At 45.3% G+C, this 22330-nt stretch overlaps 1 protein-coding gene across 2 annotated transcripts in view; it reads right to left on the bottom strand.

The window, feature by feature from the left end:
* Window positions 1–22013, bottom strand: part of ANKRD55 (ankyrin repeat domain 55) — a 45915-nt gene extending 23902 nt beyond the window's left edge. The window contains exons 1-6 of one of the 2 annotated variants that reach the window (XM_077347151.1): window positions 21584–22012; window positions 15680–15802; window positions 12832–12962; window positions 8553–8662; window positions 3176–3236; window positions 2174–2302 (exon numbers count right to left, since the gene is read on the bottom strand). In XM_077347151.1, coding sequence (XP_077203266.1) covers window positions 2174–2302; window positions 3176–3236; window positions 8553–8662; window positions 12832–12962; window positions 15680–15802; window positions 21584–21725 — 696 coding nt within the window. In that variant the 5' untranslated portion in view covers window positions 21726–22012. Of the gene's footprint in view, window positions 1–2173; window positions 2303–3175; window positions 3237–8552; window positions 8663–12831; window positions 12963–15679; window positions 15803–21583 lie in introns of both variants that reach the window. The other variant, XM_077347152.1, reaches the window with a different exon arrangement.
* Window positions 22014–22330: the final 317 nt, after the last annotated feature.

Genomic DNA, 22330 nt, shown 5'->3' on the forward strand with positions numbered 1-22330 from the left:
TCTTTCTGCAAGAATCAGAATCTATTGTACAGCTATAGGCCTTTACAAAGTACAAAAAATAACCACAAGCAATAATCTGCAAGTATTCACACCTCTGTGTGGCCTGAGGTCCCCCTGGCATGGAACAAGATGGGGAAGAGTAAGACTGGTAGAATGCTAGCAGTACCTGGGTATCACCTGAGCTGCCATCTACTTTCCCTGCAGGTGTTCAGGCATGAACATGGCCAGATGCATGAGCCCTTTTAGTCCTTGGCTCTTAGTTTGGAGGCTTTGATAACCTTGTAAACAGCTTGGGGAAACTGGCACAGAAATAAAATATATTCTGCACGTCTTGCTGTATGCTTAATAGCTTTATTAATTAATTCCTGTTCACTAGTGATGCTGTTGCTTCAACATTCCTGAATAAATACAGAACAATTTATTTTCCCTGATGGGCTGAAGGCTTTAATTACTTCCCTTTCCTTTGCAACAAAAGCAATTGTTCATTCATATTTAATTCTTTCAAATTATCATAATCATTTAATTGCGAACAAAATGTAGCATTCACCTTTGCAGTAAAGAGGAATGCACTATTTAACCCTCCTATTTATCTTTATCCCATTTATCCCATCTAACTGCCCAGAGCCTTATGGAAGGGCGGTATAAAAATCTAAATAAATCAATAAATGAATATTATTTATACGCCATGGCCCTGGAGCAATGAATGAGCAGAAAGTAACCAGTTAAGCACAGAGCATTGGAAGCATCTTTAAAACAGCATAGGCAGGGAGCAGATACAAAGATCAAAATGGCTTTAATTATTGCTTTCCTTTTTGGTTGCATTTTATTTTCATGACAGAAATTTTATAATGGTGTGTTTCTGACAGTAAAAAATAAAACAAGAACAATTCTTTTTTTTGCTGCCAAAAAAGATCTATCCAAGGATGACATTCAAAAGAACAGAAGCAAAGTGGATTTAAAACAATGGCATTGAGCCTGTGTGCATTTCTTGTATTCTGAGAAAAGGATGCAATGCGACTATAATCAGCTGCCATGGAAGTGGGCCAGGGACATGGCGGGGGGGGGGGCACTGGCTTCCTTGGAAAACCAGAAATGATGTCATGTTACTCTACAAATGGCCAGAAACTCTGATCGTGGAACAATGTGACATCACGCTGTGCACTGCACTGGCATCAGTTCAGTACAGGCTTCCTCAGGCAGCAGTGGGTTCTCCATCTTTGGAAATTTTTAAACAGAGGCTGGATAGCCATCTGACAGAGAGGCTGATTCTGTGGAGTTTCAAAGGGTGGCAGGTTACAGTGGATGAGCGATAGGGTTGTGGGTGTCCTGCATAGTGCAGGGGGTTGGACTAGATGACCCATGAGGTCCCTTCCAACTCTATGATTCTATGATTCCAGTACTTCCCCTGGAAGTGATGTCATGTGCTATGCGATGGTGGTCATTGCAATTATTTTTCTCCTGGTGCCACTCCGAATGCAGGAGGGAAGACAGAGTTGCTGGTAAGATGTCTGCCACCATAGCAGGAGACCAGTTAAACCAGGGGTAGTCAAACTGCGGCCCTCCAGATGTCCATGGACTACAATTCCCAGGAGCCCCTGCCAGCATTTGCTGGCAGGGGCTTCTGGGAATTGTAGTCCATGGACATCTGGAGGGCCGCAGTTTGACTACCCCTGAGTTAAACTTAAGAGGGGCCAAAATGAAAATAGCTGCCACAAATGTGGATTGAAGTAGGAGACACTGTTTCAGTTTCCAAAGAAAGGGAAGGGTTTGTTCCCTGTAATAACCACAGAAAGAAGAAGAAGAGTTGTTTTTTATACCCTGCTTTTCTCGACCTTAAGGAGAGAACTGTGACTGAGCCAAGATCATCTAGCAGGCTCCCTGGGGAGGAATGGGGAATCAAACTCGGTTCTCCAGATTGGTCTGCTGGTCTTAACTGCTGCACCATTCTGGCCCTCAACAGGCTGTCAATGGCCATGCCTGTCTCTGTCTACATGTCTGCTTTAGTTGAACTCAGTATTGTACAGTTGGTCAGTGGGGAATTATTTGGAACATTTCCCATGTTCACATTATGCAGCAAACTTACATTTATTCTTTCCATGGTTTCCCACTATAGACACGAAACCATCATCTGAAGAGAAACATACGGTGTTAAAGGTCTGTCTGCTGTACCAACCTGTATTGCCCAGTGAAGGGGTGTTTTAAAATCTTTGTCCACTAGTGTTGGATCAGCTCCTTTCTGAAGCAGTATTTGAACATGCTGGGGTCGGTTATGGAACGCAGCCCAATGAAGCGATGTCATCCCCTGAAAATCATAAAGCGAGGACGTCAGAGGTTTTTTGGCAATGGCCACCTTTTGTTGTTCTAGTGGCCTCCACAAAGTGCCCACCAATATGTTTCCTGGTAACAACTCTTATACAGCAAGGAGCCAGTCATGCCTTTCTTCCACTTCACTGGAGTGGAAGATGCTTTAGAATAGCCTAGAAGTCTGTGACTTCAGAGAGCAGGCTTTCAAAACAACAGTTACCTCTGTCATAGGAGGATGCTTGGATTAGGACTTCACAATAGTTTGTCATGGGCTATGTTCCCATGGGAGCCATTTTGGGGTTGGCTGTATCTTCTGTGGCAGCCATTTTGTGGTGGTGCTTGCTACCTGTTCTCCAAATTCCAATTTTGTCAAACAAATTTTAAAAAGCTGCAGGCCCCTGCCTTCTACTACTTAGTGGGTAGTGTTCTCTGAAAGAGACACATATTCTATTTATGGTGCTGTTTCTTTTTCAACTTGCTCCGCTTCTTCTAAACTTATTCTATTTTCTGGGTCCTCCAACCAAGCACTAATCATTTGTTTGGTGGGCAAGTGAACTAAGATTTCCCGAATTTAGAATCATAGAATAATAGAATTGGAAGGGTCCTCCTGGGTCATCTAGTCCAACCCCCTGCACTATGCAGGACACTCACATCCCTATCGTTCATCTACTGTCACCTGCCACCCCCTTGAACCTTCACAGAATCAGCCTCTCCGTCAGATGGCTATCAAGCCTCTGTTAAAAATGTCCAAAGATTGAGAACCTGCCACCTCCCGAGGAAGCCTGTTCCACTGAGAAAGGATTTAGGATCCTAAGTTAGGATCCAAGTCACAGCAAATGCATATGATAGTAGGGAAACTTTGATTGCTCACCTCAGCATCCTGATGGTTAATTTCACTCAGATCCGATTTCTGTAGCAGCACAGATAAAAGCCTATGGAGGACAAAGCACATTATATGTACTGAACTTGAAAGCAAGATTCAGAGGCGAATAATTCAGTCAAATTAAGAGCCAGAATGGTCTAGTGTATAGGTGGGTCTGACTAGAATGGGTCAAATCTACCCTCTGCCATGGAAGCCAGCTAGGTGGGTGGGCCAGTCACATACTTTCAGCCTAACATGCCTCACAGGGTTGTTGTGAGGATAAAACAGAGGAGAAGAAAATGATGTAAACTGCTTTAGATTCTCACTAAGACCGATTATGCACTGGAGGTTTCATGCTGGGCTGAAGGCTGGAGTTTTAGTCGTGGCAGGTTGCCCCACTTCTTCCTGCACCCACATGGGGGAGCATTTGGCCCAGTGTGCCTCATCCACCCCCGATTGGTGCTCCTGCATGGGAGCTGGGGCAGTGAAGTTCCCAGTGCATAAACGGTCTAAGGGGGACAAGTGGGGTATAAATGAAGTAAAATAACTAAATAATCTTTAAAATCATTTATTGATTTCAATGGATGTGTTAAAGCACATGCTTCCCATCTTTCCTAAATCTACTAAAGTTTGACTGGATGATATCTCCTATTTTTATAGCAGCCCCAGGACCCAAAGTACACTGTGGAGTCCTGTCTTATATTTGTTTCATGAAGAGGTTTAATATCTGTTTACTAACATGTAAGGACATATCTGAACTACTGTGGCCTGCTGTTTAGAATGCTGGCCTGCAGCTGGGGAAATCATGGTTCAAATTGCCATTCTTCTTGTGTGAGTAACTGTGGGCTAATCACTCTCCATTTATTCGACCCCTAAGGGCTTTTATGCGGCTATAGTAAGGAGGAGGTTGCCGTATATGATGCCCTGAAGAAAGATGGGATAAAATCCGATAAACAGAAATCCCTTGCAAGCTTTTCTTCTATGTATTCTCTAAGTTGCAGTAACATGTATGTGACAAGCAATATTTATGTTACAGATGCCCTGATGCAGCAATATATTTCTGGCCTCCCTTACGATCAAAGGAACGTAAGATATTGTGAAATAGCTGAAGTCTTTTGAACGAGACAAGCTTTAAGCCATGCATTTAAATCAAGGCTCAGAGTTATGATTTGAGCCCCTGAGTATTAGTCTAAGGTTTCATGATGGACTCTGATTCTTACTCCAGGTTCCTCTATGCCAGGAGTTTCCAGTCTTTTTGATCATGTGGGTACCAATGGAATTTCGAGAGCTAGGGGGTAATGCTACCCCAAAATGGTTGATGCAGGAGTTGGAGCCAAATGCCTCAGACCCAGAGCCATGCCAGCCAGGCTTTTGACCTGGCCAGGGGTAAAAACAGTGCTAGTCGCAGTGCTGACAAACTCTGCCGCCAGCTGGACCAAGGTGGGCAATGCTGCTCATGCTATTAGACAGCAACTTTTGACACAGTCAGTCATGAGCGTCTTACTCACCGCCTTGCTGACACCGGGATACAGGGGACAGCCCTCAAATGGCTGATCTCCTTGATCCAGGGCTGAGGAAAGAGGGTAGCAATAGGAGAGAGACTATCAAGCTGTCACCTGCTCACATGTGGAGTCCCACAGGAGCAGTCCTCTCTCCAATCCTACTTAACATCTTCATGTCCTCTTCCAGGGGACATATAAAGTACCCAGGGTTTGGCTGGTGTGGGAGAAAGGCACCACTTGCCTTCTCTTCTCTGGAATGATGTACCTCCCCACCAAGACTGTTTACGCACTGGGAACTACATGGCCCCAGCTCCCATGCAGGAGCACTGATCAGGGGCAGACAAGGCACACCAGGCCAAATGCTCCCCCGTGTGGGTGCAGGAAGAGGCGGGGCAACCTGCCATGACTAAAACTCCAGCCTGCAGCCTGACATGAAACCTCCAGTGCGTAAACGGTCCAAGTGCCTCAAGCTCTCCAAAGAGTGTTCTGCTTTCCACTCAGAGAAGCAGAGTTGTAAGATGACTGTGGACCTCTGTTATATTGACTCATTATTATAAAACCTGCACTTCTGCCCCCTCGAGGGATGTAAAGTTGGGTGCCAAATTCAGCTTCTTGAAGTCAGCTTCAGTTTTTAGAACATGTTTCTAGTCCCTATGGCTGTAAAGACAGGCAAGACAGCATTTCAATCTCAGAAGGTGAAGAAGATAAAGTGAAGAAAAGATTGGCCATGGTAAGGTGGTAGGTTTTCAGTGCTCTGCCTAATTGCCCAACAGAAACAGAATAAATCATACAAAGCAAATAAAAATAGGCATTTTTAGAAGATGGATGTAATTTATGCAATTGGCAAAATTTATTATCATTATTTTTAAATTGTGTAGCCCTTCGTGCATTCCTAGCTACAGATGCACGTCCTCCCTCCTTGCCAGCATATGCACTTTTAAAAACTGCCATGGTGAGCAAAGATAAGACAAGAACAAATGCAAGCTGAAGATCCCGGATCCTTCAGGACTGCCTTCCAGTAATGGAGAGATCATAGTCTGAAGAACTAATTTGGCTGACTTTACCTTAATAGGACAGATGAAAAGAAACTGAACAGCTGGCACACTTGCGCTCTGACCAAAGGTCTGCTGGTTTCCATGGAGACCATGAGGGGGGAAAAAAGGCACCGGAAACTCTTTGGTAAGATAAATCACTGCTCCTTTCCCCAATATCAGCTGAGCTGCTTTTCTATAGAGGTTTTATTTAGTGGTAACATCCTCTTGGTTGCCTTGAAAGCTTTCAAATAGACTGTTCAAGTCATGGGCAAGGATGGCAAAATCTTAACAAAGCCGGCATCAGAGAGATTGCTTGGGAGAAGTGGAGGCAAGCAACGCATGAAGAATAAAGGAGGCAGAGACAAACTTGTGGGAGCACAAGGCACAGTGTTCTCACCAAAGGCAGCAGGCCCACTAATAATACTCAGTGCCAGTCAAACATCCACAAGCTGATTAGGCAGAACAGATCTCCTACCCCCTCCCTAGTCTTAACCCGTGGTGTGGACTAAATAAAGCCGTAAGGGCTTAGGGGGAGGAGTTAGTGCGGGCTCTGTCCGGGTTGAGGAAGGGTGCCGATTGGCCGCTTCCTCTGGACAGACCATCGGTGGGGTCAATTAGCAGGCGCGAAGCGCCTGCTGATTGGCCTTGCTGATTCCTGCCCTGGCGAAAAGGGAGCAACTGCGAGCCGCGCGTAGCATGGCTTGCAGTTGCTCCCTTGGTGGCAGCCTGACGCGGTGAGAGGCGCTTTGCGCCTCTCGCCGCGTCAGGCTGCCGGCCAGGGAGCCCCCGGCAGCCGCGCTGCGCGCGACTGGCGGAGGCTCCCTGGGTTAGAGCCCGCTGTATTTTGATTACAGCTGGCTTGATTACTAGTATGTATATAAGTCAACATGCGGATGGGTTGACGTTTCCGTGGGTGCGCTTTATGGCCTTCTTCAAAAACATCAGCAAATAACAAGTGGAGTTAAATTGCTGGTAAGTTGGTTCTGGGTGCATTTATTTCTGGATATAAATAATTATTTGGTCACCTTTTTCTCTAGTGAATTCAGAGCAGGGTACATTTTAAAAAATTACTTATTTATGCCCTGCCTTTCTCCCCAATGGGGACCGAAAACAGTTTATTGTATTCTCCTCTCCTCCACTTCATGCTCAGGTGGGCAGCAGCCAATTGCGTCTCCAGCTACATTCTCCACACAGCTGTCATTGTCACTGAGAACACAGAGGCATTTGCAGTGGGAATAGTACGTTCATGTGGCATTCCTCCTGCCTTTCCTTGCTGGAATCCCACAGCCTCCACTACTAGACAATTGGGAATTGCTTCAGTCAGTATCCCACAATAATGACCTATTGCCAAGATTGACCAAGCCCCATTCTGCAGTCACAAACTGTCAGCCTAACCTACCTGATATTATTATTTTGTGAACTTAAAATGGGGGACAGAGAATTACTTGGATGCTCGGGGGGGGGGGGGAGGAGGCAGGAGATAAATGAAGCAAGCAAATAAATAAATGTTAAAAAGAAGAAATTCTCTAGCCCTTGTTGTTGTGGGGATATAAAAGTGCACATTTCCCTTTGTATACTGGCAATCAAGGTCACCCAGTTGGCTGCATGTGGAGGAGGAGCAAGGGATCAAACCCGGCTCACCACATTAGAAGCCATTGCCCCTAAAAACTACACCAATCTGGGTGGGAGTTCATTATTTTAAGATATTTTTTGAAATTTATAAACGTGTATCAGGTGATATGACTACATGTTGACCTGCCCACCCCTTCCAAAATGGACAATGATGGGCCTGGAGGGGGTGGGAAGGGGAGGGGCTGCAGGTAGGCTTCCTTCCGCAAAAGACTATCAAACTATGTTTGGGAAAGATCTCATGAAATCAGGGGAATGCTTGGGAAGTGGGTGATCAGAGGGCAATGTGGTGTGGATGCTTCAAAAAGTCCTGCATGTGGAAGCAATATGCATGAAGGAGAGGAGACGTCAAAAAGGTGGTGAATGGAGTTGCTGCATAGGTCTGTACCAGGAGATAAGGTCCTTCCAGTCTGAAGGCTCAGGGATAATAAGAATTTAAAAAGAAATTCTTAGCACCATGAATTTGATCTGGAAATTAATCGGCAACCGGTGAAGAGATTGTAATATGGGAGTAATATGGCAAGCCTCTAAGAACATATGGACTGCCATATTTAATACCAACTGAAGTTTCTAAGTAGTCTTCAAGGGCAGCCCTATGTAAAGTGCAAAACAGTAGTCAAACCTCATAATTACCATACCATGTATCAGTGAGGCCAGTGCAGCAGTGCTTAAAAGGGGGGGGGGCTGGGCTAAGAGTGGCTGGAAAAATGATTTATAGCCACTATAACTGCCTGGTTTTCTACTAACAAAGCTGGATTTAATAAGACTCCTAAGCTCTTTTTTATGTGCTGCCTCAAACTTTCGGCAAGGCAGAAGAAATGTTCAAAATAACTAAGAAACAAATGCTTCTCCCCCCCCCCCCCCCAAATATTATACAAGTCTACTAAACCATTCCATACTGGAAAGGAAATGCATACTTTGAGCAGAGTTTTACTGGAATAGCTGTTGGTCTATCAAGCTACGGACTGTCTACTCTGATAGATAGACAGCAGCTCCTCAGATTCCCAGGCAGAGAAAAATCTTTTGCAAAACCTGGGACCCAAGATTTTTAACTGAGATGTCAAAGATTTAACCTGACACTTAACTACAGGCAAAGCATGTGCTCTGCGACTGAAACACAGCCTTCCCTTATTACCTGTAGGAAACAGATTTAAAAAAAAATACAGCTCTCAAAACGTCAGGCAACTTGTTCCCTTAGGTATACTTTAAGATTTGTCATACCTGACAGTGGGATCAGCAGTGGCAGCATGAAGTGGCAATCTTCCATTCTTGTCTGGGATGTTCTGCTTGGCACCGTTTCTCAGCAGGCTGACGCAGCCCTCAAGCCATCCCTGGAAGCAGATCAAAGAGACAAAAAAATACCTGGGCAATTAGTCTCCGTAGGAGCTGAACTTAAAAAAATTGATAATGTCTCCGGATTAAATTTTTAAAGTGTAATTTCTTGGTTAGATTCCTAGCAAATATTGAGTTGGCCTCTGGTGTTCTTAAGATCTCAGTGCATTTATTATTTATTTTATTTGTTACATTTCGATACCGCCCTCCCTTGTGGCTCAGGGCAGTTTACAGTAAGAGATTCAGAGCTCACAGTCCACTGTGATGCTGGTAAAATACAGATAAAATATAGGTCTCCCCTAGAGTCATAGAATCATAGAGTTGGAAGGGGCCTTACAGGCCATCTAGTCCAACCCCCCACTCAATGCAGGATCAGCCTAAAGCATCTAGGAGAGGTGACATTAAAATAGGAGCTGCTGTGATTTCCCCCCTTGCAGGATGGCCCAGTTACCTTCAACCTTCACATTGCAAATGCCAAACAGAAATTCATGCTGGTATATGAAATGCTAAAAGCATTTCCCTATTTGTTCATGATTCAACAAGATGCTTTCCTTTAAAAAACAACCCTCCTATATATATGTTTATTTGTTTGAATGTTTGGTTTTCTCTCTCTCTTTCCCTCTCTCCCCAACAAACTACAAAACCACTCTGGAACATGAGTGGGCAGGTAGATACATGATGTCACAGGTATGACTAATCATTGGTATACAAAGCTGGCATTCACAGCAGGTTTTACTATCAATTTCTCCTTAGCCTGACTGGCCTTAGGGCTGGCATCAAAGGACCAGCATCTAGAAGAAGAAGAGTTGGTTCTTATATGCCGCTTTTCTCTACCTGAAGGAGGCTCAAAGCGGCTTACAGTCACCTTCCCTTTCCTCTCCCCACAACAGACACCCTGTGAGGTAGGTGAGGCTGATATCACTGCTTGGTCAGAACAGTTTTATCAGGGCTGTGGCGAGCCCAAGGTCACCCAGCTGGCTGCATGTGGGGGAGTGCAGAATCGAACCCAGCATGCCAGATTAGAAGTCTGTACTCCTAACCACTACACCAAACCGGCTTTACCAAGGACCATCAGACAGCTCATCACTATGAGCCAATCTAGTGCCTGAGGACAGCAGAGCAAGCATAGGGCACAAGAGAAACACAAATGGCTGCCTCTGCCAGATGTTTTACCATCAGGGAATGTAAGATGATTTAACTACTACACAAATACCCTCGAAGAAAATCATCAAAAACCAGTGTGATGATTGTTTCATTAAACCACCTTTGTACCTTTTGGCTTTGCCCTCTATATATTTATTTTCATTTAACGCTTCACTAAGACTATATGTATTCAGGCTTTAATGCATAAGACACATTCACACATGCTAAATAATGCAGTTTCAGTCCACTTGAGCAAAATCCAGTTGCAAAGTGTATTGAAAGTGGATTGAATTATTCTGTCTGTATGAAAGTGCCTGTGGTCTGAATCAGATGTATTAACCTGTAGTCCATGGAACCCCTAGGATGGGCTTCAGGAAGCCCATGAACCAGGATCATCATCACTATTACTAAACATTATGAAGTTGAAGTTGCATGCAGACAACTCACTCCCTACCTGATTGGCCCTTCCTGGGGGTGTGCTGCCAATAGGGAGAGAGCACTCTGCGAATGAGGGCCAATCAGTTCAAATTGCACTCTGTAAATGAGAGCCAATCAATACAAATGCCACCAATAAGGAGAGAGCACTCTGCCAATGAGGGCCAATTGTGGGGCTTATCTGTCCTCTTCTTCCTGTAGCTTGTTGGGTGGAAGAAGTGCTGGCCTCTCTGAAGTGTCTTGCTGCTGGTAAGTTTCCCCATCCTTAGCCTTTTCCCACCCTCCATCTCTCCCAGGTAAGGGAGAGAAGCCAGCTGATTCCTTTGCCTCCTGTGTTGGTCTCAGGTTTCAGCTCTCTTCTAGAAGGAAGCATAGACAAGAAAGGCAGAGAGAATCAAAAGCCAAGAGACAGGTAGGTAAAGGTAAAAGGTAAAGGTATCCCCTGTGCAAGCACCGAGTCATGTCTGACCCTTGGGGTGACGCCCTCTAGCGTTTTCATGGCAGACTCAATACGGGGTGGTTTGCCAGTGCCTTCCCCAGTCATTACCGTTTACCCCCCAGCAAGCAAGCTGGGTACTCATTTTACCGACCTCGGAAGGATGGAAGGCTGAGTCAACCTTGAGCCGGCTGCTGGGATTGAACTCCCAACCTCATGGGCAAAGCTTTCAGGCGGCTGCCTTACCACTCTGCGCCACAAGAGGCTCTATGAGACAGGTAGAGCGCAATAAATGTCTTAACTCAGTCCAGTGAGTCAAGAGTTCCTTCAGGCAATCCTAGGGCATCAGCAGTTCCACAAGCCAGGTCTCTCAGCCTCAAGTTAATATAGGCTGTCAGCGGGTTCTCAGTTCTCATTCTGTGATAACCTACAGTCTTCTGCAGTCAGCAACTCTCTTGCCAAATTGGTGTGGTGCCTTATAGACTGGAGCTCTCCTCTAGCACATAGCTGGATTTGCTTAATTGGCTCAGGTGAACCAGGTGGGCTGACGTGACAAGGCAAGGAGCTGTAATTGGAGGCTGGGCAGAGGAATGAGGAGCTCCTGCAACAACTTTGGAATCTAAGCCCTGGTTTGTCTGCAGACCCATTCCCTCCTGCTGGGCAGAACTCTCTGCCTGTTGAACATCTGGCTGGGCTAAGCTCTCATCCAGTTGAGGCTTGGGAGCTCCTGGCAAGGCTTTTCCTCTGAGGAGTCCTTTCTAAAAGGAGAAGCCAAGGCAAAGGCAGGAAAGACATAGTGGAAAGGAACTCTAAGGTAAGGCTGTCTGTCTGTTTCCCTTTAAAATTTAAATGGCTGCTGGCTGAAGTGACAGCTGCACTTAGCTCTGTCTGTCAATGGGATTTCCTGCTTCGGTCGATTTGTCTCTGAAGCAGCTCTGCTTTGGAGATTATTCAACTGGAGTGGTCTGAAGCGCACATGCCTAGGGTCATCAGAAATGGGCTTAAACTATGTGTAGAACAGTATCTGCTAGATATCAGGGAAAATTTTTTCACAGTCAGGATAGTTCAGCAGTGAAATTGACTGCCTAAGGTGAGCTTCCCCTCACTGCCAGTCTTCAAGCAGCAATGGACAGATACTTATCATGGATGCTTTCGCCTGATCCTGCATTGAGCAGGGGGTTGGACTAGTTGGCCTCGATGGCCCCACCCAACTCTATGATTCTATATGATTTCCTCCCTTCAATTCTTTCCTATTAATTTGAAGATTATCTTTTTGGGGGGCGGGGAATCTTTTGAGATGCAACATGAATTCTACTCAGAGTGTCTTGGAAAATTCTGCTATTCTTTCATACAGATCTAGATTCACCAGGAAAAGTGAGCTGTGAAAACTCTGATTCCATTTTTTACTACATGACTTTGGTGTCAGGATTTTCAACACTTGCTGCCATCAAAATGAAAAGCCAAAATCGACTGGAAGTCAAAGATGATGTGTAAGTTGTCATGTCAAAGACCACAATTTCAGCTTCTTATTCAAACTCAACAACAGCAGTCTTCCCACTGAAAATTATTTTTGAGCAGGATTCGTTGACTTTCTGTTTGAATTGCACAATTTGGATTTATTTCAACACCCCCCTGAAAGTGACCATTAAAATAGATTGCATGCATAATGACATGTGTATGTGTGTTTTTCAGCAGAAGGGGCCATAGCTTTCAACAGATTTTCAAAGGATCCATGACCCACAAAAGATGAAGAATTAAATTAAACAATAAAAGAACTGAATTAAACAGAGATTTGTTGGCATCATGCCCTAACACAGCTTGTTGGCTGAGCTCACATGCTCCTCTTCCTTCCTGTCTAGTATACATAAATTAACCCTTCTGTGGCAGATCAGTGTCTGTTTCCAAAACTGGGATTTAACAGAAGTTTGGAGCTCCAATTTGCAGAGGTCCATATACTCAAACATCACACTAAACTGGAGTTTGATGAAAATGGGACGTACTCAGTCAAGTTTTGGGTAGAGGAGAAATGAAGGAGGGGAAAAGGTACATGTGAGCATGGCAAATAAACATGCTCAACTTAAATAATTAAGCCTCCCTTTAACTACAGTTTGTCATGACATTTAAATGCAGTCTAAAAGAAAGAAATCTTTATACCAGGTAGGTGGCCAAAGAAAGACTGGTGCGTCCACAGGCATCTTGGGTGTTGATGTTTGCTCCCATCTTCAGCAACAATTTCACTGTGTCCAGTTGGCGTCCTGAGACAGAATGCATCAGTGGCGTACAGCCTTGGAGAAGAAAAGGGTAGGAAGTTTAACTTCTTAATATCAGTTTTATTGTTACTACTAGGAATAAAGCCCATTTTAAAGGGGAATAAAATGGGCGCTAGGGCGGGCGGGAGAAGGCTGCGTAGCCCCCAACCCCACCGGCAGGTCTTCCGGAGGCTTCTCCCGGCCGCTGGAGTGGCCTGGCTGGGGAGGGCCGGCGAGGCTTCTGGGGAGGGACGGCGAGGAGCGTCCGGGTCCGGCAGAAGCCGGAAAATGGTGGCGGTGGGCGGGGGAGGCTTCTGCCGGACCGGGCACTCCTCCACTGCCTCCTGAACTTGTGAACTGCCTCCTCCGCTGCCTCCTGAACAACCTCCTGAACTTGTACCTGTCATTACACCAGAAAGCACTTTCTTGGGGGCACCTCCTTTGGGGGGCTATATCTTGCACTCAGTAAATAGAATTAATACAAAACTTGGAGGGCAGGTAGAGGAACGTCAGTTGGAGATCTCCTGTGAGTTTGATATATATATCATGCCAGGGGGAGGTTCTACCTTATCACGAATCTCATGAATTGAAGTAGTTTGTTTGGTGTCCATATGTTTATGACGGTTAATGGCTTGTGAACCAGTTAGAGCTGTTTCTCAGTGGAACAGGCTTCCTTGGGAGATGGTGGGTTCTCCATCTTTGGAAATTTTTAAACTGAGGCTGGATAGCCATCTGACAGAGAGGCTGATTCTGTGAAGGCTCAAGGGAGTGGTAGGTTACAGTGGATGAGCGATAGGATTGTGAGTGTCCTGCATAGTGCAGGGGGTTGGACTAGATGACCCAGGAGGTCCCTTTCAACTCTATTATTCTATTATTCTAGGCATGCTGCAAACCGAACCGCATTTTCCTGGTTCCTGCGCATCCCTAGAACTGTTTGTTCTGTAGCTATGAAGTATTTTATATAATTTTTATGCAAGATGGTTTGTATACTGACTGTATGTTACAGTTAAATTGAGATGACTAAGTTGTCAGTAATTAAAGATTAAGTTAGCAAGTGGGACACAGAATAATGATTTTTATTTATTTATTTATTTATATTTATATTTTTATACCGCCCCTCCCTACAGCTCTGGGCGGTTTACATAAAACATTTTTGAACATTCACATAGAACACTATCAAAATCAATATCAAAAATCAATATAACAATAACAACAAAATATCAACTGGAACAATTAGAACGGCACTTCAACAATAACTTGACAATCCCTCAGTCGGTTCGTTCCCTCAGTCTGGGGGGCACCTGTAGATGTTATTGCTCAGTCGGCCCCACCAAATGCCTGGTGGAAGAGCTCCTTTTTGCAGGCCCGGTGGAATTGTGGAAGTTCCGGCAGGGCCCTGATCTCTTCGGGGAGCTCATTCCACCAGGTGGGGGCCAGGACTGAAAAGGCCCTGCCCCTTGTTGAGGCCCGACGTGCCTCTTTAGGGCCAGGGATCCGTAGCCAGTTGGAGGTGGCGGAGTGTAGAGCTCTTCTGGGGGTATAGGCAGGGAGGCGGTCTCTCAGATACACTGGGCATGATGAGGACACAGCCCAGATCTTATTTTTTGTGGCAATTACTCCTACTCTCAGACTAGCTTATAGATGGCTACTGTATCTCTTTAATTGGCTTCTTTCATTATTTAATTGCTGGCCTCATTAGTTTCTCTTTAGAAAGGGGCCTGTCGAGACACTGATAAATCTTCTGTAAAAACCGTTAGGTGGGAACCAAGCATGAGTTCCATAACAGAAGTTCCTCCAAAATATGAGCCAGTTCAGATATGAGGAAGCAATGTGCTTCTCATTTTTAGTTTCACTCTTCTTGTGCATGCCAGACTTTTCCCATAAACATGGAGCATAGACATGTATGAAAGGGCTCTTGAGAGTGAATTCAAACGCTGAGAAAAATCTCCTTTTAGATGGGTGCCATCACAGCACGTATACAGATGTCTTTTAATGCTCAGCCATGGCAAAACTGTCTGTGCAGGAAGCCAGCTAGGCTGGAACCCCTTTTCTCACTTACATTTACCATAGCTGGAAATTTTGATTTGGGGGACTATTCAAATTTCCAAAACATCGCTGTCCTCCGCTTGCATCCTGAAGACATACAGTTCTTCTAGATCCAGGTTTCTCAATCAGGGTTTTGTGAAACCCTGGGATTCCTTGATGGCCCTGGAAGGGTTTCCTGAATGGGTGGGAGTTAATTCTTTTTTATATAATTTTTAAATTTGTTAAACATTTATCAGGTGATATCACCATATATGGTCATGTTGACCCTCCCACTCCTCCCCAAATGGCCAATGATGGTCCTGGAGGGGGTGGGGAGGGGAGGGCCCCCGAGTGGGCATGTATACAGCTATGCTTCCTAACCATGTTCTGCACTATCGCCCCACTTCTGGGGTTTCTCGAAGCCTAAAGAATGTCTCAGGGGTTTCTCAACAGTAAAAAGGTTGAGAAAGGCTGTTTTAGATCATTGTCAAGGTTTCTCTCCTTAGGATATAATTCTGGTTACTTTTGCCAACATTACACTGGGCATATATGCCTCCCTTAGATGTAAGTAAATGTCTGCACATTTATCAAGAGTTCTGGAAGGGAGAAGATGAGAACCATATTAAAGAGGGACCTGCTATTCAGTGACCATGTTGAAAGGGATCGTGTGACCAGCGAACCTTGTCCTATCTTGTAGGACGGGAAGCAAGACAAACAGCAAAATTTACCCTCAGTATCACAGCATTCTAATATTGAAGGATCTTCACGAATGACTGCAGTCAAGGTATTAACATCTCCATTGGCTGCTGCTTGGTATACCAGAGTCAGGTCTATTTCTTCAGCTGAATCACCTGTGCAGATGGTTACATAAGAATAAGGGACATGAGATGTGGGTGTATGGGGGAGTTATGTTAAAAGGTTAACATAGAACAGTATTCCCCCCCCCTCCATAAATGAAACATAAGAGAGAGAGAGAGAGAGAGACTATTTTGCAAAGTATCAGCAATTTCTAATATAATATTTCGAATGTAATGGATGGCGTGTGCTGACTTAATTTCATCAGGCCTTGGAAGCAAAGCAGGGCTAGTTTTGGATATCATTTGGATGGGAGACCACCAAGGAAATTAGGGGTGGCTACACAGAGTCAAGCAATGACAGACCTCCTCTGAAAATCTGTGACCGTGAAAATGCTACGAGGTCACCCTGAGTTGGCTTTGACTTGATGGCAAAAAACAGATGGTGGGGTTCCATTTCACGTTGTTTTCTGCAACGTTCAAGCTGATGAAATCAGGGGATCCTGTGGTTTAGGGCAGGGGTAGTCAACCTGTAGTCCTCCAGATGTCAATGGACTACAATTCCCATGAGCCCCTGCCAGCGTTCACTGGCAGGGGCTCATGGGAATTGTAGTCCATGAACATCTGGAGGACCACAGGTTGACTACCCCTGGTTTAGGGGTTATTTAATGCCTCTTTTCATTGCCTTGCTCTAAAATATTAAAACCCCTCTGGTTCCTGTTGTAAGCCACTCTGCGTAGAATGCTACAAGGTCCTCTCGGCTAGAGCTGTTAACCGTTTCTTAGTGGCAGAGCTAGATATTTCTGAGCCCAGAGTCAATATCATGAATGGATCCCTTACATTATATAACTCAGTGTTACTCACCCTGTGAAGAGTCATGGCCACATTTACCATCAGCCAAGTGACTGCTCTATGCCCTGTGCACTACTTCACCAAGCACAGACTTTGAATAATTCATGGTATCACTAGCAATAATAAATTGTATTAAATTATACCCTTTTACATTACAAATACGAGAGAGCATGTAGGTTTGTATGTCTCTCCCGCTTTTGAACCTTAGCCAGCCCTCATGTATTCAGAGGGAGGGAAAAGAAGAAGGACTCCCTTTTCTGCCCTGTTGCTTTCTCTTCAGCACGAGGCAAAATAACTCGGGTGAGAGAGTGAGGTTGCCCAAGTGTATGAAGCAAAGCAAGCGGGCTGTGATGAACGGGGAATAAAATCAGGCCCCCTCACTCCTACAGTGGCCAGCTTGCTGTCTTCCTGACTGGCATGAGAATGCTGAGGATGTAGAAAGGTGGGATAGCTCTTTCCTCCCTGGCACAAGACTGGAAGCTCAAGGAGAATCTCCCCTTACTTGCCCTCCAGTTCTTCTGAGGGCAGCTGCTTCAAGGTGTGAACCACCTGCCAGCAGCCAGTCCTATTGCATATCGACTTTGCCCACTTTTCTGGAACATGGGGTGGGTTTGACATTGGGGAACAGTCCTCAGAAGAGTTTCAGGTGGCACTTCAAAAACTGACCTATGCCTCTGGGATACTGACCTAAGTATCAAGGATATAACCAAAGGAGGAAACCACCTCATCGTTTTCTATGGTGAATGTCTGTCTAGTTTGGAAGCCTCCGTTGTGTATTACAAGGGCCATATACTTTATGAACGACATAATTACGATCGTGAAAAATAGTATCAAAATAATGCTTTGGCTACAAACAGGGAAGAGTAGAATCATAGAATCATAGAATCATAGAATCATAGAGTTGGAAGGGGTCATACAGGCCATCTAGTCCAACCCCCTGCTCAACGCAGGATCAGCCCTAAGCATCCTAAAGCATCCAAGAAAAGTGTGTATCCAACCTTTGCTTGAAGACTGCCAGAGAGGGGGAGCTCACCACCTCCTTAGGCAGCCTATTCCACTGCTGAACTACTCTGACTGTGAAATGTTTTTCCTGATATCTAGTCTATATCGTTGTACTTGAAGTTTAAATTACTGCGTGTCCTCTCCTCTGCAGCCAACAGAAACAGCATCCTGCCCTCCTCCAAGTGATAACCTTTCAAATACTTAAAGAGGGCTATCATGTCCCCTCTGAACCTCCTTTTCTCCAGGCTGAAACAGTAGTTTCTCCAGTAGTTAAAGCAGAAACAACAACAAAAAAGGAACAGTCTCAATGGTGTTTTGGAAAGTCTCAGTGGCGTTTTGCCGGTCCATGCCAAGCAGGCTGGCCCTGCAATTGCATAGCAAGTTTTAAACAAAATTGCCATGGTTAATGTGGAAAGCCGCCTTGCTTTAAAAAACCTCAAGTGGTAGAAGGTTACTTCTGCTATGAATTGGCTTCGAAATATCTGTTCTGCAGAATGGTCTTTTCTGAACCATTTTGGAACCTTAGTCATTTCCTAAACAGAAATCTCCTGAAATCTCCAACTATAGTCCCCATTTCCTTAAGAATTTATTTCCTAGGATGCTTTCTGGCCATAGTAAATTAGTTTTTTGCATCGCAAACCTAAGAACACTGCCCGTAGAGTAACCCTATTGAAAAGACCTGAGTAGGATTTTGGCGAGACTAATTTTAGGACCACTCTCTTAGTTTAGTAAATCTGAATTGTTTGCTAAGACTGCGTGCCTTCATTTGCTTCCTGAAATGCTTCACTGGCCTTAGCAGGATAGACGCCAGTAGGAAGCTCAAAGGGAGGTAAGGGTAATCCTCTGGGTTTGGTCCTCCTGCGATTTCGTCCAGTGAAAATGACCCAAATCTCCAGAACAACTGCGTAAGGGAAAGCCACAATCAAGCTTCACTTCCTTTGTAACATCTGCAACATTTATGCCAGTCCCTTCCTTCCTCTTTCACCAATTTGCATGATTGCAGCCACCGGCTCCAACTGTGGAGCAACTTGGTGTATTTCTTGCTGGTAAATCCAGAGGCTGCTTGGCAACGGATTATTCTGCACCTCAAATGAAATTATTCATATGTACTGCAGCCTTTGGTCAGCACACAGGGAAATCACATGCCCTCTATCCCTGAGGTTTACAGTGGGATATAAGAGCAGCAATTGCATAGCAATAGCCGTATACTGAGATGCCAGCAGCCAATAAGCAGAGACAGACAACTGAGCTCGAATGCTGGTCTCAGCCCCTTGTCTTGGCGTGCAATGATTTGGGTGCCACCCGGCTACTGAATGATCTGCTCCTAGGAGCTCTGTTTCTCAGGCCCTTTTGACCTAGGGGGTTCCTGGACACAGTCACACGCAGTAAGGCTGTATAGTCACAGTCAGGAATGAACTAGATGAACAACATGGGCATTCTCTTCTCCATGGCTCTGGCCAAACAGAAAAATCGTCATCAGCTTATCTAAGCCACGTTTTCACATGCAGTTCTCCCATTTGGCTGGCATCTCTTTGGATGGCATGGCATGGGATGGGATGGCATGGCAGCTGGAATATCTGACTAGGAGCTGGGAGACCCAGGTTTGAATGGAAGCTTGATGGGTGACTTTAGCCAGTCATAGACTCCCAGCCTAACCTCCCTCCCTCGGCTGTGTGTGGGAGGAAAACAATGTTGTAATGATCAGGACTTTGCAGTCCCCACCGGGGAGAAAAATAGAACCCAAATAAATAAGCATGAGTGTAGTTAACTTGGAGTTAACTAGAGAGCACACAAGGGTGATGTTGGTGCTTCCAAGTCGTTTGTTGTGGGATTAGCCAGCCATGCTGTGCTATTTGCCTTCCATTCTCCTGGTGATGTTTCCTTCTCTCTGCAGAATTCTAAAATGCTGGTCCCATCACCACCCTTATGATCAACGCAAGAGTCTCAAACAGAAATGGAGGCCTTGCGGAAATCGCATCACAAGGTGACGTCGAGGAGTATTTTCATTCCCAAGTCCTTCTAAAATGGTACAGTGGGAGTTGTGAGAAACCATGCTGAGCTCTGTGTATGAATGCAAGTAACTGGCTAAATGGAACCACGGCCTTTTAAAACAAAGCCACCCCAGTTAGAACTATAAGAGCTTTTTTTTTGGTATCCTGCCTTTTGCTGCCCAAAGAAGTCTCAAAGCGGCGTACAACTGCCTTCCCTTCTTCTCCCTGCAACAGACACCCTGTGAGGTAGGTGGGGGCTAAGAGAGCTCTGAGAGAACTGTAACTGGCCCTAGATTGCTGCACGTGGAGGAGGAGTGGGGAATCAAATCCAGCTCTCCAGATTAGAGGCCACTGCTCTTAACCGCTTCACCAGGATGTCTCTCATAAAACTTTCAGAATGAAGGGCACTTCAATCGGCACTGGTCTCCCGTAATTCGAGGGGGAGCAACCCATGCAAGCTGCAGAGAGATCACTATTATCTTGTCACTGCACAAGCATTGGGTATGTAAGTTTCTTGCAATGTGCAGGGGTTGGACTAGATGACCCTCGCAGGACCTTCCAGTTCGGTGTTTCTCTGTTTCTATGCAGGAAGTTGAGAGCTGGATGAACTGGACCTTTGATTGGCCCTCCTGATGCTCTTATACATGTACAACAGGGTTGCTAACCCTCAGGTGAGGCCTGGCCTGGAGCTGGGCTTGCAAGGGGTCTGATATTACCCCAGACAGCCCAGTAGTTCCATGGACTGTCTAGGGGGAACCCCCCCCCCCAATATATCACTCATCCCTAGACTACAGTGATTACTTTTCCTAGAGGCAGCAGCAAAAACTTGGGGATGGGGGGGGGGCTCTATAGCATCAGTTTCCTGCTGAAATCGCTCTGTTTCTCAAACGCCGCCTTACCTATGCACTGCCCCCAAATCTCCAGACATTTCCCTATCTGGAGTTGGCAACCCTACCGCCCAATCCCCATCCATGTCCACAGTCAGGGCAGCTCCACACATGGAAAAGAAAAAGCAGCATGGTGTTGCACAAGCTGGAGAAGGCCTGGTGATTAGAAGAGTTCAGGGTGCCATTCTCCGCCCTGCATTTGCAAGAGTTCACAGGAGCTGAAAACAGGATTCGTTAGTAAGACACTTTGGATACGGTCAAGAGAATGAGCAAGCACTTCCACTCACCAGCCTTCCTGTGCATTTGATACTTTGATTTAGGCCTGGCTGGGCTTCCTTACCAGCTTTCACAATCTGCAGGAAGAACTGTGCAAACAGGCTTGTTTCATAGCCCTGTTGAGGGCATAAAGGATTGCATTGCAAGAGCAAAGACTGACATGAGTCTCTCCCGCAAATCATATGAGAAGTTATGGGAAGCTATAGAGCGAACATTTGGAACAGAACACCGCAAACAAAACAGTCAAGCAGGTCATCATTCCAGACATGTAAATGCAACCATCTCTAGACAAAGCCCATACATTTATTTCCATAGCAACCTTTTCTCTAGAAAATGCACCTTTGCTTTAGGAATGCAGTATGCATTTTAATATCCCAGTACTCCTTCAGTCAACATAAGGATTTCTTTAAGGAGAAGAAAATCTCCAGCTGCCTGCCATCTAAATATGTATGCCATGCAATTCCCCAGAATCAATCATTTAACCCGTCAACACAATTCCCTTTGTTTTCTTGTTTACATAGGAAGGCGGCATACAAGCTGTTGTATTCGGAACCCCGTCATCAGAGTGAAAAATGTTAAATACAACCCTTTCTTCCAAAGCAAAGGAATACTTCCCTTTAACCACGGACAGCACTACATCCATGACTGCTCTTAAAACAGATAGGATAGGAAATGCTCTTCAGAAAATCATCACGAGCAGATAGGTAAATTGGAGATGAATCCATGTTGCCCGAGACATCCGATGAACGTGAAGGGCGTTCTTGAGGAGGCAACTGTGTCCGGCACGCTCGTTCTCAAACAGATTTCAGCATTAACAGCAAGCAACTTACCTTTGTGGTGATCAAACACGGACGAAGTGCTGAAATCCATCTCTGCCAATTGCATCTTCTCTATGTACTCCAAGAAAACAACATTGCTGCAATCGCCGAAGCAACAGCCCCTAGGATACACTAGTGTATGAGGCGTGCACATTCATTGCTGTTGCTAGCCTCCTGGCCTGTATTAAAATTTACGGCTGCCGGGTATTGCCCAGGCAAACACCTTGCCAGTCACGCAAGAGGGATGGCATCTTCCAATTAAAGATCTGGCTGGAAACGATCCTCGGAAATGGCCTCATGGATCCCTGTTTCATGGGAAATAGCGGTGATCTTTGGGTCTGTGTGAGAAGGACTCTGCTGATTGTGCAGTGTCAGCGGCCAGAACGCCGTGCTTCAAACTGCAGTCTCCTCGGATGAATGAGAATCCAGAGTGCCAGACAGAGCATGTGCAAAGCTTCCAATGCAGTTGGGCTATGGATGTGCTCACTACATAGACAAAACAACATATGCTGTGGCTGAAGAAGAGGCAGGTCTCTCTAGATGGCATAGGCAAACACTGAGCATTATACCCTGAAGCTTGTTCAGTGTATAAACTCTGCTGTAATCAACCAGCCACATAGGTTGGTCCTTGGGTGATTTTTACAACATTTAATATACTATGTTGTTGACAGTGATATAGATTGAAACGCCATAAAGGAACCATTTTAATGTTCTGAGATTGGGCTTCCCAAATTCCCTATTGTGCACATAGTAGATGTT

Source organism: Paroedura picta, chromosome 7 (genome assembly GCF_049243985.1).
Source record: "Paroedura picta isolate Pp20150507F chromosome 7, Ppicta_v3.0, whole genome shotgun sequence".
Lineage (NCBI taxonomy): Eukaryota > Metazoa > Chordata > Lepidosauria > Squamata > Gekkonidae > Paroedura > Paroedura picta.